Source organism: Mauremys mutica, chromosome 21 (assembly GCF_020497125.1).
Source record: "Mauremys mutica isolate MM-2020 ecotype Southern chromosome 21, ASM2049712v1, whole genome shotgun sequence".
In the NCBI taxonomy this organism is placed as follows: Eukaryota; Metazoa; Chordata; order Testudines; family Geoemydidae; genus Mauremys; species Mauremys mutica.
The window spans coordinates 12,096,099-12,109,350 of NC_059092.1; the positions used below are offsets into that span (position 1 = coordinate 12,096,099).

General features: G+C 53.4%; 1 protein-coding gene across 7 annotated transcripts in view; it reads left to right on the plus strand.

The window, feature by feature from the left end:
• Positions 1-13,056, plus strand: part of C21H1orf167 (chromosome 21 C1orf167 homolog) — a 28,362-nt gene extending 15,306 nt beyond the window's left edge. The window contains exons 14-21 of one of the 7 annotated variants that reach the window (XM_044996456.1): positions 458-666; positions 1,538-1,682; positions 5,873-6,140; positions 7,461-7,569; positions 7,818-8,055; positions 8,901-9,036; positions 9,868-9,978; positions 11,289-13,056. In XM_044996456.1, the coding sequence (XP_044852391.1) occupies positions 458-666; positions 1,538-1,682; positions 5,873-6,140; positions 7,461-7,569; positions 7,818-8,055; positions 8,901-9,036; positions 9,868-9,978; positions 11,289-11,348 (1,276 nt within the window). In that variant the 3' untranslated portion in view covers positions 11,349-13,056. Of the gene's footprint in view, positions 1-457; positions 667-1,537; positions 1,683-2,570; positions 3,468-5,491; positions 6,141-7,460; positions 7,570-7,817; positions 8,056-8,900; positions 9,037-9,867; positions 9,979-11,288 lie in introns of those variants that run through there. The other 6 variants (XM_044996457.1, XM_044996462.1, XM_044996459.1 and 3 more) reach the window with 6 other exon arrangements.
• The last annotated feature ends 196 nt before the right edge of the window (positions 13,057-13,252 follow it).

The following is a 13,252-nucleotide window of genomic DNA, read 5'->3' on the forward strand; positions in this document are numbered from 1 at the left end:
GCATGGTCTCCTGGTTAGAGCAGAGAGAACTAGGAGTCCCAGTTCCTGCATTCACTTCCTGGCTCTGCCACCAACTGACCTGTGACCTTGGGCAGGTCACTTAACCTCTGTTCCTCAATCTGCCCATGTGTAATGTGGGAAGATATTAACGCCCACTCCCCAGGGTGTTGTGAAGCTTAATTTAGTGCTTGTAAAATACTGAGCTCTTGACTGGAAGGTGCTGAACACATGCCAAGTGTGAGTACGTTGGGTATGAACTCTCCCCCCAGCAAAGTAATCACAAGTAACATTCTAGGTATACTTTAGCTGGTTGCTGTTTAAAAACAAATCGGATGTAATTCCGGAAGTTAGTGAGATCTCCCACCTGTAGTGGGTATTTCATTAAACTTAACGTACAAAAGTAAATCTCTTTGAGCTGCTCCTCCAGCCTCTCACGTGTCCTGCATCCTCCCACCAGTGCGTTTCTTGGCTGGCACAAGTGGGTTGTGGAAGATAAGAATCGGAAAGCCATGGCATCCCGACAACGTGGTCTCCATTGCTGCCAGGCTGCCTTTGACCTGTGGAAGCGGAGGCTAACTCAGAAAGTGGAAGCCGACAGGAGATTCAGGCATCGGATCCGCCAAAAGGCAGCAGATGCCCTGCGGTGCTGGCATACCTGCTGGCAGAGTGAGTTACGCCATGGCATAACAGGCCCTGAACGCTGTGTATAGAATGGGCTGAAGGGGAAGGATATTATATCAAACTGGTTGGGAGGAAATCCTGCTTGTAGTCCTAGAGTTGGGCTCTGCAGATCTCAGATGTAATGCACTGGCTAGTGTGTATGTGTACCACTGCCCTCTACTGGTTGCAACCAGAATTGCTCAGTTGTGTGTCACATGCCCTGTACTGCTTATAGCTAATGGAGAGCCTCCCTTAGCTCAGGTAGTTTGGACCAGGAGGATCTGAGTTCTAATCCTGCTGTCTCTATAAAGTTCCAAGTGGCGATGATGTGTAGAGACAACTGGGAAGTCCTGGTGACCACAGTTTTGAACTGAACATAATGGACTGGATCTTGCGCCCATTGAAGTAACTGTCAAAACTTCCTTTGGCTTCAGTGGGAACAGGATCCAGCCCTGTGCAGTCTGTAAGAATCCTGAGTCCATAGCACCCTTCATCAGAGGATTTCCAAGTGATTTACAAACAGTAAGTTTCCATAATGTCCAGGTTGGTAGGGACGGATCCTCTTTTATAGCGAGGGTAGCTGAGGCGCAGAAGAGCGGCAAAGTGATTTGCCCAGGATAACGCAATGTGCCGGTGGCAGGAGATGAATGCAGGAGTCCTGACTCCTCGTTCCCTTGTCAAACCACTAGACCACATTGCCAGGAATTTTTTTTTCTAACCTGTTTAGCTGCTCGTGTGGAAGGAATGATTTAAAAACCTGTACAAGTCTGTCTGTCTGAGTGCAGGGTGTGCATCAGATCCCTTCTGTCTGCCTGGCCTTAGTGAGGCGGCTGCATCTCGTGTGCTGCTCTGGCCTGACTCCTGTGTTCCATTTCAGAGCAGTGCACCCTGAGGGATCTGCAGCTGCGATGGGCCCAGCATAGCTCCCAAGGGAGGAAGAGGACAGTCATGCGGGCCTGGCGCTGCCAAGCTGAGAAGTGGAGAAACGCTGCTTGGTGCTGGAAGCGTCGCCTCTTGCGCAGGTTTGTCTGCTCCCCCGGAGGCCTTTCCTAGGAGTAGAAATGTAATTTACTAGAGCTGGATCTGGTCTGCGCAGGGTAGAGCCAGATGCGAAAGTTCAAGGGAATTTTGCACAAATGATATTTCTGTAAAATCCTCCCTTCCTACCCCCCCACTCTTCTCTTCTGCTGCTGCTGAAACACACCGTGGCATAGCCCTTTCAGGGTGTCTGTGACCCATAGCCTAGCACCCCCTGCCTGGCAAGGCATCCTGGGAGAAGTGACCCAGCTTGAGTGAGCGATTGTGAAGGCCTGCCCTGTTCATATGCCTTAGACCATGTCCCCTCCGACTGGGAGAGCAAAGAGGAGGAGGATTATTCTGCCTTGGCAAGAGAATCTCTTCCGATCTCTGCCAGGCAGGGTCAGTCCCATTGGAGCCTCTTTGCATAGCTCTCTCTAGGTTGTCTTCCTCCTTTGCAAGACTACATTGAATCAGTGAAGGCAATGGGGTCACACCAAGGATGAATCGGGCCCTCTGTGCGTACAAGGCGCTGGCAGCCTGGCACTCCAGTCTCAGGGTACACACAGTAACAGCTAGGTTCCACTAATGACTCATCTGTGCCCCCTCGATCAGCTGCCAGGAACCCCGCTGCCTTTAGAAAGGTTAATTGGTTGCTTTCCAGCCATTTGTCTTCGATTAATAAACCCCTAGTGGCCAGTACCAATTCAGGAGCCTCTGCTCTAGGCGACTGTATTTGCTAAGCCAGGTGCAGATCTCTGATGGCCGAAAGCAAGAGGCTTTTCCTTTTGAAGATCTTCTGACAGAAGGGAATTATTACTGGATCCCGGCTCAGGCAGCAGGAAGGGAGCACAGGCAGCAGCGAGTGCCTGAGAAACAGAATCTCTCTGCAGGAGTCCGTCCAGCGGGGCAGGAAGGAAAGATCTGCTCAGCCGAAAGGGAAGAATCTGTTGAATGGGCTGGAGAAGAAGATCCAGGAGTGTGTTGGAAGTGGGGCGGGTAGGAAGAATCTGTGGAGTCGGGGATTATTCTGGTGGATCTGACTCTCCCATAGTTTGAATCCCTCCCCCACCTGGTGTATTCAGAGTAGAGGTTTGTTGTTCTGAAGGCGTCTCTGAGCTTGGCATGGGCCAGTGTCAATGCGCCAGTGACTCAGGCAGAGCCTCCAAGCCTTTCAGGCTGGAAGGAGGGGGAAGAGGCTGTCTTTGCTGAGAGGAAAGGAATCCTCTGAGTCCGTCAAGCCGCAGCTCTCCAAGCCCGCAAGCGGGAGGATGCTGCCCGCAAAGCTGCTGGCCTCTGGAGATGCGCAGTGCTGCAGAGGAGAGTTGACGGGGCAGAGACCCTGCGGGCCTTCCAGAGCTGGTGCTCAGCAGGAGACTTGGAGCATCCAGGCGGGTCCGTCCTCTCGCTCTTTCCTGGTACGAGCAGACCCTGCGGCAAAGGGAACAGGTGGCCTGGGAGTTTCGGAAGGGGACGAGGGCTGTGCAGTCAAGTACTGGAATCTGTGGCTATCACAGCACATGCTGTTCATGTGCAGCAGAGCAGATTACATCAACGTCGTGAGCAAGCAGCGAGGAGAGGAATGGGGAGAGTGGCACCATTACCAAACCACAGTGAAACCTGCCTTAAGCGATCACCCGAGGGCCTGTAAAATTGGTTACCGAATAGAGATGGGTCTTCAAGGCAAGATTTGACTAAACTCCCAGCAACACTGGAAATGATCTCTTCAGGGGGGAGGTTGAGGTCCTTGGTGCAGGCTTCACTAACCCCAAAGGATGAATAAAATGAACTAGACATGCCTTGGGTATAGGGGAATTGTTTTCTTCCTTTTTGAGTGAAATCCTGACCCTAATCAGGTTAAAATCCTGTTTTAAAAAAGCGAGTGCTCCTCTCTTTTTCTGTGTTACAAATAACTTGGTGATTAACAACACTGAGAATTTTAAACCTCTAATTTGCCATCCCCTATTTCTGCATTTCTCAGTGCAGGCAGCGCAGATAAACTAGTCACAATTGTCCCTTGTCACTTTCGCTTGCCAGCCCTCCTGCGCTAACTCGGAGCTGCAGTGTGTGTTGCAAACACAGCAAGAGAGATGGTTCTTTGGTTAAAAAAAGCAACCCCCTCTTTCCCCTGGAGTTGCACAGGAGTACTTTTGATGGCCTGAGCTCTTGTGCAATCTCTTCTTTACAAAATCTAAATTTGGGCATGAATTAGACCCGATGGGTTGGCTTCCATTTCTGTTAGTGTGAAAAATCAGAATAAATGATCTCGTGGAGAGAAGCAGTGTCCATAGAACACAAGGACATGAAACTATATACAGTACTGAACTATCACAAACATCTCACCCTGACTCCTTTTACTTGGATTGTGATTTAAACCCTAGGTAAAGCTGTTAGCCTGTCTCAGAGCCCCAAGCTAAAGGCCAAACCCTAAGGTCCTCTGCCAGGACCAGCATGTTTTATGCAGAACAATGAGGAGTTCTCCATATAAACAATTGGCACGATCTAGCATCCATTTTGCAGGTATCTTTCACTGAAGTCAACGTGGATAAGGACTCAGGGCTTGTCTACGGGGCAAGTTACTGCACAGCAAGCCAGCGTGTGACTCTTCTGCGCACCAGCTTGCCACGTATTAACACCTCGGGTGACCAGATGTCCTGATTTTTATAGGGACAGTCCTGATTTTGGGGTCTTTCTTATATAGGCTCCTATTACCCCCCACCCCCATCCCGATTTTTCACACTTGCTGTCTGGTCACCCTACTAACACACCATGTGGCTCCTGTTACAGTGCACTGAAAGTCCAGCCCTGCTCTGGGACAGCAGGATTTGGGCGCAATAGATTTTCTTGGGAGGGGCCAAATTTCCATTAGAAAGCAGCAGCAACAAATCCCCTGTGTCCACAAGCTCACCCCGATTGGTTTAGCAATTCAGTCCATGTAGCAACCGCCCCAGAAGGTATGTTTGAGAGAGAGACAATCTTTCCTCTGCCTGCAGCGCGTCTGTCTATCAATGATCTTTCCACTGAGCGCGTCTTTGATAAGGGAGCACTTCCCAATTTCCCACCTGGGCATGCTACAGGCTGAGCGGTGCCGCCTCCGGAGGGGGGCATTTTTCATGCTAGGATAACCCACTATAGATGCGCTTGATCTCAAGAGAGACCCGTCAAGTGGAGAATATTTACACCTCAATCCTACAGTGCAGGGGGATGATTTGCATAATGGAAACCCTGGTGGAACGAGGAACAAAGGAACCAGCCAGAAGCTGGGCCTGTGAAGCTGCAGCGGCAGGCTCTGGTGTGTTTCGTGTCAGTGTGTTACTGTTTGGCTACAAGGAGACGTTATTCTGGAATAAGGTAGGGTGGGAGCGGAAAGTGCTATAGCTATTCTGGAATAAGAGCATCCACACGGAAAGCTCTTGTGGAATAGCTCTTGTGCTCAGTTTCTCCATGTAGACAAACCTGTAACTGATTTGTATACTAAGCAAAACAGCTATAAACCCACCTTTTTCACTTCTAATCAACTAGTTCCAATCCAGCCCAGGGGTGTAGCAGCCAAGTATTGTGCTAGCTCGTCAGTGTTCTGTCTGAAATGAGTGTTGGGTGTTCTTGCTCCATGGAGAGAGGCCTCGCTCCCCAGCTAAACCACCTCCAGTTGCTGGCACTGGAAACAGTCCTGGCTTCCCTTAACAGCCCTGACCTGGAAGAACCACTAGTAGCTTGTGTCCATGCGGTATCTGTTCTGTGGGCAAAGCAGGGGATTAGGATCCAGGGCTCTTGCTCTGACACCCTATGTGAACATTACATTCACTCTCTGTAGGCGCCTTTGCATTAATACGGATCCCAGAGGCTCATCATTAAAATGTGACAGAAGGAAATTGATGTTCCCCAGGTCACAGGAAGTACAGACAGGCAACCTTCTGGGAAAGGCTAAGTGAAGCGATTGGGAGCATTCAGCAGAAAGCAGCTACAGTGCAGAAGTCTGGAGCTATTTGACCTCATCCTCCCAGTGCCTTTGCCCAGGAGCACTTGACAGCACAGGGCGAAAGTGGGTGTATCCCCAATCTGAGCAAGTTGATCCGGTAGCTTTTGCACTTGCTTTGAGCAGTTGTAAATGACCCCACAGGATGGGAGGCAGAGGAGACTCGGACTGGTGCCGAAATGTTACTTCAGGAACCCGTAATTGCGGATTCTTTTCCAGGGTCCTAGTTGCTTGGTTCCAGGTTACCATCCGCAGAGCCACGCAGCACGAAGCTCTCACCCAGTGCGAGCTCGCCAGGCAGCAGCGTAGCCTCACATTATGTTTTGCCCGGTGGAGGATGGAATTCTTGAGAGCTAAGAAGTGGCAACAAGAAGAGAGAGATGGCAAACAACAGAGACCTGCTTGGGCTAAATCCTTTCAGCGCTGGAGAGTGGCCACTAGGGGGCATCAAGCCCTGCACTTAGACTCCATGGCTGTGGTGAAACAGGTGAGCAGTTTCTGTATGAGTAGGGCCCTACCACATTCACAGTCGATTTTGGTCAATTTCGCAATCATAGGATTTTTAAAATTGTAAATTTCACGATTTCAGCAATTGAAATCTGAAATGTCACAGTGTTGTAACAGTAGGGTCCTGACCCAAAAAGGAGTTGGGGGCAGGGGAGGTTGCGGTACTGCTACCCTGTGCTGCTGCTGGCGGCGGTATTGCCTTCAGAGCTGGGCAGCTGGAGAACTGTGGCTGCTGGCCGGGAGCCCAGCCGCCACCACCAGCAGTGCAGAAGTAAGGATGGCCTGGTATGGTATTAGGTTTCAGAGTGGTAGCCGTGTTAGTCTGTATCAGCAAAAAGAGCGAGGAGTATTTGTGGCACTAACAAATTTATTTGAGCATAAGTTTTTGTGGGCTAAAGCCCACTTCATCAGATGCATGCAGTCTACTGTATTTTCCACTGCATGCAGTGCCACAAGTTCTCCTCATTCTTTTTGATAGTATGGTATTGCCAGTATGGGGTGTCAGTCTGTGCTGCTGCTGGCGGGACGTTGCCTTCAGAGCTGGGCGCCCAGCCATCAGCTGTCGCTCGCCAGCCGTCCAGCTCTGAAGGCAGCGCAGCAGTAAGGGTGGCAATACTGTGACCCCCCTGCACCTCCCTTTTGGGTCAGGACCCCCAGTTTGAGAAATGCTGATCTCCCCCATGAAATCTGTCTAGTATAGGGTAAAAGCACACAAAGGACCAAACGTCACGGTCCGTGACACGTTTTTCATGGCCAGAAATTTGGTAGGGCCCGATGTTTGAGACAGCTCCCTGTTCTCTGAAGAAGAGCACAGCTGGGTGACTCGGCTCAGAGACTGGCGATGGGGCTCATCTCAACACAGATACACGGGCTCTGCTTGTGTGACTGGCTACGTGACGGACCGTGACTGTGCTTGGCCTTTCATCTGGAAGTGCTTTTCAGGCTATAGACATGCTGCTTCCCCGCTGAAACGCAGCAACCAGCTGGTGCACCACACACTAGCCAAAAAGACTAGAACAAATCCCCTGCTCCTAAGAGAGGTGCCACTGGATAATTTCTACCCCACAGAGCAGACTGGACCTTGGTTATCACAGTCCTTTCTGACAGGCCCACAGCTGGCAAACTGCATGAGACTCCATTTATTTTGAAGGATTTAGTCAGCCCTGCTGAGATCTGAACCATGGGGTGTCACGCCTGCAGCTCAGCTTGTGTGACTATTGTGTGTGTGAGGGGAGGAGGGGTCCCCCCCCCTTGCTTTTGTGTTAGGTCTTGACCGCTGCTTTGGAAATTCTATCCTCAGGCCTGCAACTACTGGACGAAAGCAGCCGCCTTGTCCCAGAGCTCCCGGCAGCGGTGCACCCTCATAGGAGCCAGGAAGTGCAGGAAAATGCCTCTGTCTTGGTCCATCAGTAAGAATGAAACCCGCTTCCTCTTTTCTGGGGGCTGTACAGGGAACAGTGGGGCATTGTTGGGGCATGCGGGTGTCTGCCTAGAAGGGAGCCATCTACTCAAGCTCTTCTGTAAATGATTTGCTCATTAATTGAATAGAATGGAGGCTGTGCTCCTGTTTTGGGAGCTAAAGGTAGACCAACCCCTGCCGGCTCTTTACCTTGCCCCGGTGGCATGCCCTGTGTGATTGCTGTGTCTCCTCCTCCAGAGCTGAGACGACGCAGAGAAAAGGGTCTTGGACCAAGCACAGCAACTTACCATAGGCTCCTTCCCAGCGCCTTCTGTCGCTGGCTGGTGATCTACAGAAACCAAAGCAGGACAGAGAGGCTGCCAGTCCATCAACTTCTGGAGAGGCCTGGTGCGGTGGGCTGGGCACCTGGACACGCCTGGCCCCAGGAGAGCAGCACCGAGCTGGTACCAGATGAGCAGTATAGAAGATGGCTTGGGTAAGCACAGGGTCAGCACCAAGGGATCTGGAGAAGGAATTGCTGGTAACTGTGCTGTCACCTTCAGGTTGTGTTTCCATCAGTCAGCGTCGGGGAGGGAAGATGGACGTATCTAACCGAGCAAGACCTTGAAATCCCTGTTCCTCTTCCTTTCCAGTGGGGGCCCTGACCATAGGGCCTGGTTGTTTAAATGGAAGGAGCATTTCTTAGGTCTCATGTATGTGCGTGTGCCTGGGTTCCCTGCTTCTGCTGGGGGCAGAGGAATCTCCGTAAACAATTTATTGGGCTCTGGGGGCTCCGAAGCAGGGAAGGGGCTGGGTGACGGTCACTGGTTTGAATCTGGAGCAGGTGGGCAGCGACTGAAAGCTGTTACCAACATATGGAAGATGCAGAGTAAGATGGGGGTGTCAGTCCAGGCCCTACAGGTCAGCGGTGGGGCATATTGGCAGGGCAGCATGGGGGAAACTCGTACCTGTCGAGTGGATAAACAGAGGCCTTCGGCCTGCAGGGTTGTTAACCGACCCCCACTACCTGCACTAATCAAATAAGCAGAGATGAGGGGGTGGGGGCAGTGAGTCACGGCTTGTCCCCCTCCTCCCACTGCATCCTTTACGGCCAGTGGAGAGCACACAACAGATGGGCCGGGAGTCTCCAGTCGCTAGGTGTAAGGAGCTGAGTGCAGGTTAGATGCAAGGACTGCTGGCGTCACTTGATCCTTGCCCTGGAGCGGCGTCGGGTTCCCCAGGAAGTACTGAGGCCGGCTGTGTCTGTGCTGAGGGAGAACATCAGCCGCAGCGAGTGCAGCCGTTAGGATGAGCAAATTCCTTTTCCTCCTCTGCCTCCAGGACAAAGTACCTGAGACGATGGCGACACAACGTGCTGCTCCGCCGGTTCCGGGCCGGCAGGAGGATGCGCTCTCTGGCGAGCGGGTGGCAGCGGTGGATGGACGCTAGCAGGACAGCACTGATCGTACGGGCGCTGGTGAGTGAACGTCTGGGCCCATCCACAATGAGGGGAACGCTCCTGCAGTGGCTGTCCTCTCAAGGCCCCGTCCTCCTGGGAGGTGAGTCCCCATCCCCGTGTCACAGACGGGGAAGCTGAGGCCCAGGGAGGATTAAGTGGCTTGCACCTAAAGTCACACAGCAAGTCCCTGGCAGGGGTGGCGTGAGAACCCAGGAGTCCTGCCTTGTGTGCCTGACAAACTACTAACCCACACTCCTCCTTACGCAGTGTTTTCCTTCCTCCCTTTACCTCCTCCTCTATTCAATCCCCAGCCATCTGTTTTTAGTACAGACCCATATTCTGTCGTCCTCCTCCTTGGACAAGTGACTATTTGGGACCTGTTCTGAGCCCAGTCTGAGGGTCCCAGCAGCAGGCATGCTCCTTCAGCTGGCCCCTGGCTGCCTGCTCCTAGAGTGCTGCTGGTGTGCAGGCTGCTTTGCCAACGGGGTAAGAAGAGGGGCCCTGCCCCAGAAAGCTTGCAGTCTGAACAGCCTGAACGCTGGCCGAGGAGATTCATGGCCCAAAGCAAGTGACCGAGCAGTTTTCCGCAGGAGCCTAGTTAGCGTTCAGCTATGGTGTGAGCGATGGGGGGAGGCTGGTCAGGTTTTTAGGCCATCTCCATAGCAGCATTTCCAGATCATGGGGGGCCTCCTGGGAGGACCCAGAGAGTTGGCCAAAGGCAATGATCGTGTGAAGCAGAGAAGGGTTGTACGGAACGGTGCTGGAAGAGGTAGGGAGCTGGAAGCCGAGGAGGCAGACAGTGCTGGGCAGAGGGAGCTAACCTCTGTGTGCTGCCTTTTCTCCTTGCAGGTTGGGCAGAGGTGGCTGGAATGGGGCTGGAGGATCTGGAGGAGGCGCTACCTGCAAAGCCTGGTGGCCCAGAGTTTCCTGGAGAGTGAAGACCGGAGCCTGCTCGCCAGGGTAGGAGCTTACTGCTCTTCCGCTTGATCTCCCAGTTAGTAGCTGAGGCTTCTAGCAGGGGATTGGACTAGATGACCTCTCGAGGTCCCTTCCAGTTCTGTGATTCTGTGGACTACAAATTATTTGTATTATGGGAGCACCTAGAGGCCCTAACCCAGTTTGTGCCGGGCCCAGCACAAACGCCTAGTGAGAGACAGCCCCTGCCCCAAGAGCTTATAGTCTAGAAAGGCCAGAGCCAGGCGGGCAGAGCAGCAGGGAAGAGGTGGGAGAAGAGAGGGCACAGAAGGGAATGGTGGTTTTCCATGCAAGTCCCATTGCAGGTGCTGTTTCCATTCTGTGTGGTCCGTAGTGTTGTGGGTCCTTGCCTTGAACGAAAGGAGATTGAGGCCTGATGCTGCACAGGGTTAATGAAGCCTTAGTAATCGGAGACTCTGCTAATCAATCCTGGCTGAGGGGTAGGGAGGGGTTGCTGTTGTCTAGGCAGGTGTGTGGATTAGCGTGAGCCACGTGTGATGGTGCCATTGGCTGGGGCCCTGCTCTCTCAGCTACTAGGAGGCTGTTTCCAAACTACGCTGACTCAGTTCTATGCTGTTCTAACTAGCAGGGCAAGTAAAGCTGGTTGGGAGATGCCACTGACCCAGCCCAGAGCCCACGGCACTTGCCCGGGCCAGGGAAGTTTCTCTCCCCCCACCCCCGGGTCACTCCTGTGGTCGGCTGGGTGCAGGAAGGGGAGTAAGCTGCAGGATTCATGGAAATCTCGCTGCTGGCCCCTTCTTGCTGTATCGCAGGGAAAGTGGAGGAGGGTCAGGGTCATGTGCAAACAGCCTGTGTCTAACACTGACCTCCTGTGTGCAGCAGATTGGCCGGCTCTGCTGGCGGGACTTGAGCCTTCTGCCTTGGGAACAGATTCTGGGCTCTAGCCGGTCTCCCTGAGTGCTAGGGAGGGGCAGGTCTCTGAGCCAGGCCCCTGGCTGGGGGTGGCAGGGAGACATCCAGGCAAATGCTCTTTGGCCCTATCATAAAAGAAGGGGATCCCCGTCGCATCCTGCTGGATGAGCCCAGGCCACGCTCAGCCCTCCTGAGCTCCTTGTTTGAAGTCGGAGGCCCACACTTAACGCAGTGTGTGGAGATGGCAGGGCCCACTAGGCCACGCAGCCTCACCCAGGGCATCCAGGTCGAGCACCATGACCCGGAACCTCTAGTCCCCCTCTATGCTGTCGTCAAGGTGGGGGCGGCTGGGGCTGCATTGCAGAATGCTGGGGGCCACCCAGCTGTGACCTGGGTCTCACTTCTCCCCTCTTCCATTTCAGGCCTTTGGAAGGTGGCGCCAGCTGACAGGGTCCCATCTGGAGGGCAGAGGACACTGCTGAGCTACTGCAGGGACTGGCCAGAGCTCACCTCTTTGGGCCAGCTGAGAACATGGCTGGGTATTGAAAGGCGGTGGGGGTGTCTCCTTTGAACACTTACCAAGAATGCAGGGAAGTGGTGTTTTCTCAGAACTGTCGCTGCCGGGCAGCCATAGGGGCTACCCGCTTCTGGCACAGCCAGTCCCTGCTCTGCTAGTGACACATCGGCCTGCCAGGCAAGAGCCCAGGAACTCCTAGGAACAGAGTGTATCCAGCCTGGGGCTGTTTCAAAGCACAGGACATTGTCTCCTCCCTGCCCTGCGGCGGGGGTGTATTCACTCGAGTGAGCTAGCGCTTGCCTATGGTGGTGCAAGGCAGGACGAATGCAGCTTGTCTGGTGTAGGCTGCAGACTGTGAGTTCTGATTAAAGGTCCGCCTGCCACATGCTTTCCTTTGACTCAGGGGTTCACCCTGTACCACAAACGGCTCCACCCTGGCCAAGGCTACACCAGGATCCAGTTCTCTGATCTGGGGGGGAAGAAATCAAGTCTTCTCCTGCCCAGGAGCTCCCTGCGTGTGGGCTTGAGCCTTCCAACTCATCCAGCCCCCGCTTCCTCCTAGCGTAACAAACTTGACTAGGGGCAGCCTATGCTGGCTTGAACAGGGGCTCTATTTTTAGCTCTGCCTTGTCCCAGTGGGGATTCTTGTGCAGCCCTCCGCTCCTGCATGTGTTCCCATCCATCAGCTCCTCATTAAGCCCTTCGGTGGGTGGCTAACCTCTGACCCTCTGCCTCCCGCAGGGTCCTTTTTCTGCTGAATGGGTCTGTGACGAAGAAACCTGCTGGGAACAGCTGAGCATCAAAAAGCTTTGCTGAGGCCAGGTGGGCATGTCTGCCCCCACCCCCTGCCCCTCATTAGAGCCTGCAGTGATTGATCTATCGAGGGTGTTTCCAGGGCATCAGCCATTCCCCATAAGGCTAAAATTAAAGGGACAGAAGGATGCAGGAAGTGCTTCTCCCCAGCGCTCATGGAAAAAAAGCATTCCCCCAGCTGGCCAGGGATATTGAAATCCCCCCAGAAGCTGCCCTGAGCTTGTCTGTGGTGGCAGTAGGTCATCAGCTCAAGCTTTGCAACACTGGTTTGTCCAATGTTCCGCATCACTGAGGCGAGCAACTGACTCTTGCTGCTCCTTTAGATGCTTGTTTCAGAGACACCTCCCTGGCTGATGCGGCCTGGAGCTGTCATTGCTGGGTTCTTCCCCAACAGCTCCCCTCCTGGCTATGCTCAGGTGAAGGCATCTGTCTCCTCCCCCACCCCCAATGCACTGTGGCATGGAAGACATGCCCTATCAATGCTGCAGCATGGGCTGAGGTTTGGCCAAACGTCTCATTTCGCGTCATGCACCCCCCAGTAGTAATGCTGGTGACGGGCACTTGTGCAGAATGGACCTGGCCCCCTGCCCAGCGAGGCCCTGCGGGGGGGGAGGGGTGAATCCTTGACCGCACCAGCTGCTCAGTTTAACTAGACCTGCTTCTGCCTGAGGCCTGTTTATTTGTTGCGCTCAAGCCTCCCCAAGGATGCAAGGCCCCGGTTGTGCTAGCAGCTGTGTTCAAAGATGTGCACCCAGCACCTTGGAATGATTCCACTTGGCTGGACTCGCCCCCTCCTGACTAGTTGGAGAGACAGATCAACCATGGTTGAGCCTGATCTTCCAGCACAGAAGACAACACTACACACTTTTGCAACAGCACTGGGCCTGTACCAACCATATTCTGATCATGTGCCTAAAGTGAACCATGTTTTAACTGTCAGCGTGTTTACCCACGTACCTCGCCAGTGTAGGGATTAAACATAGCTGGATCCACAATCCAGTGTAGGGCGGGGATTAGCAATAGTTCATCCTGGCCTGAGCTGTGGGGAAAATGGAA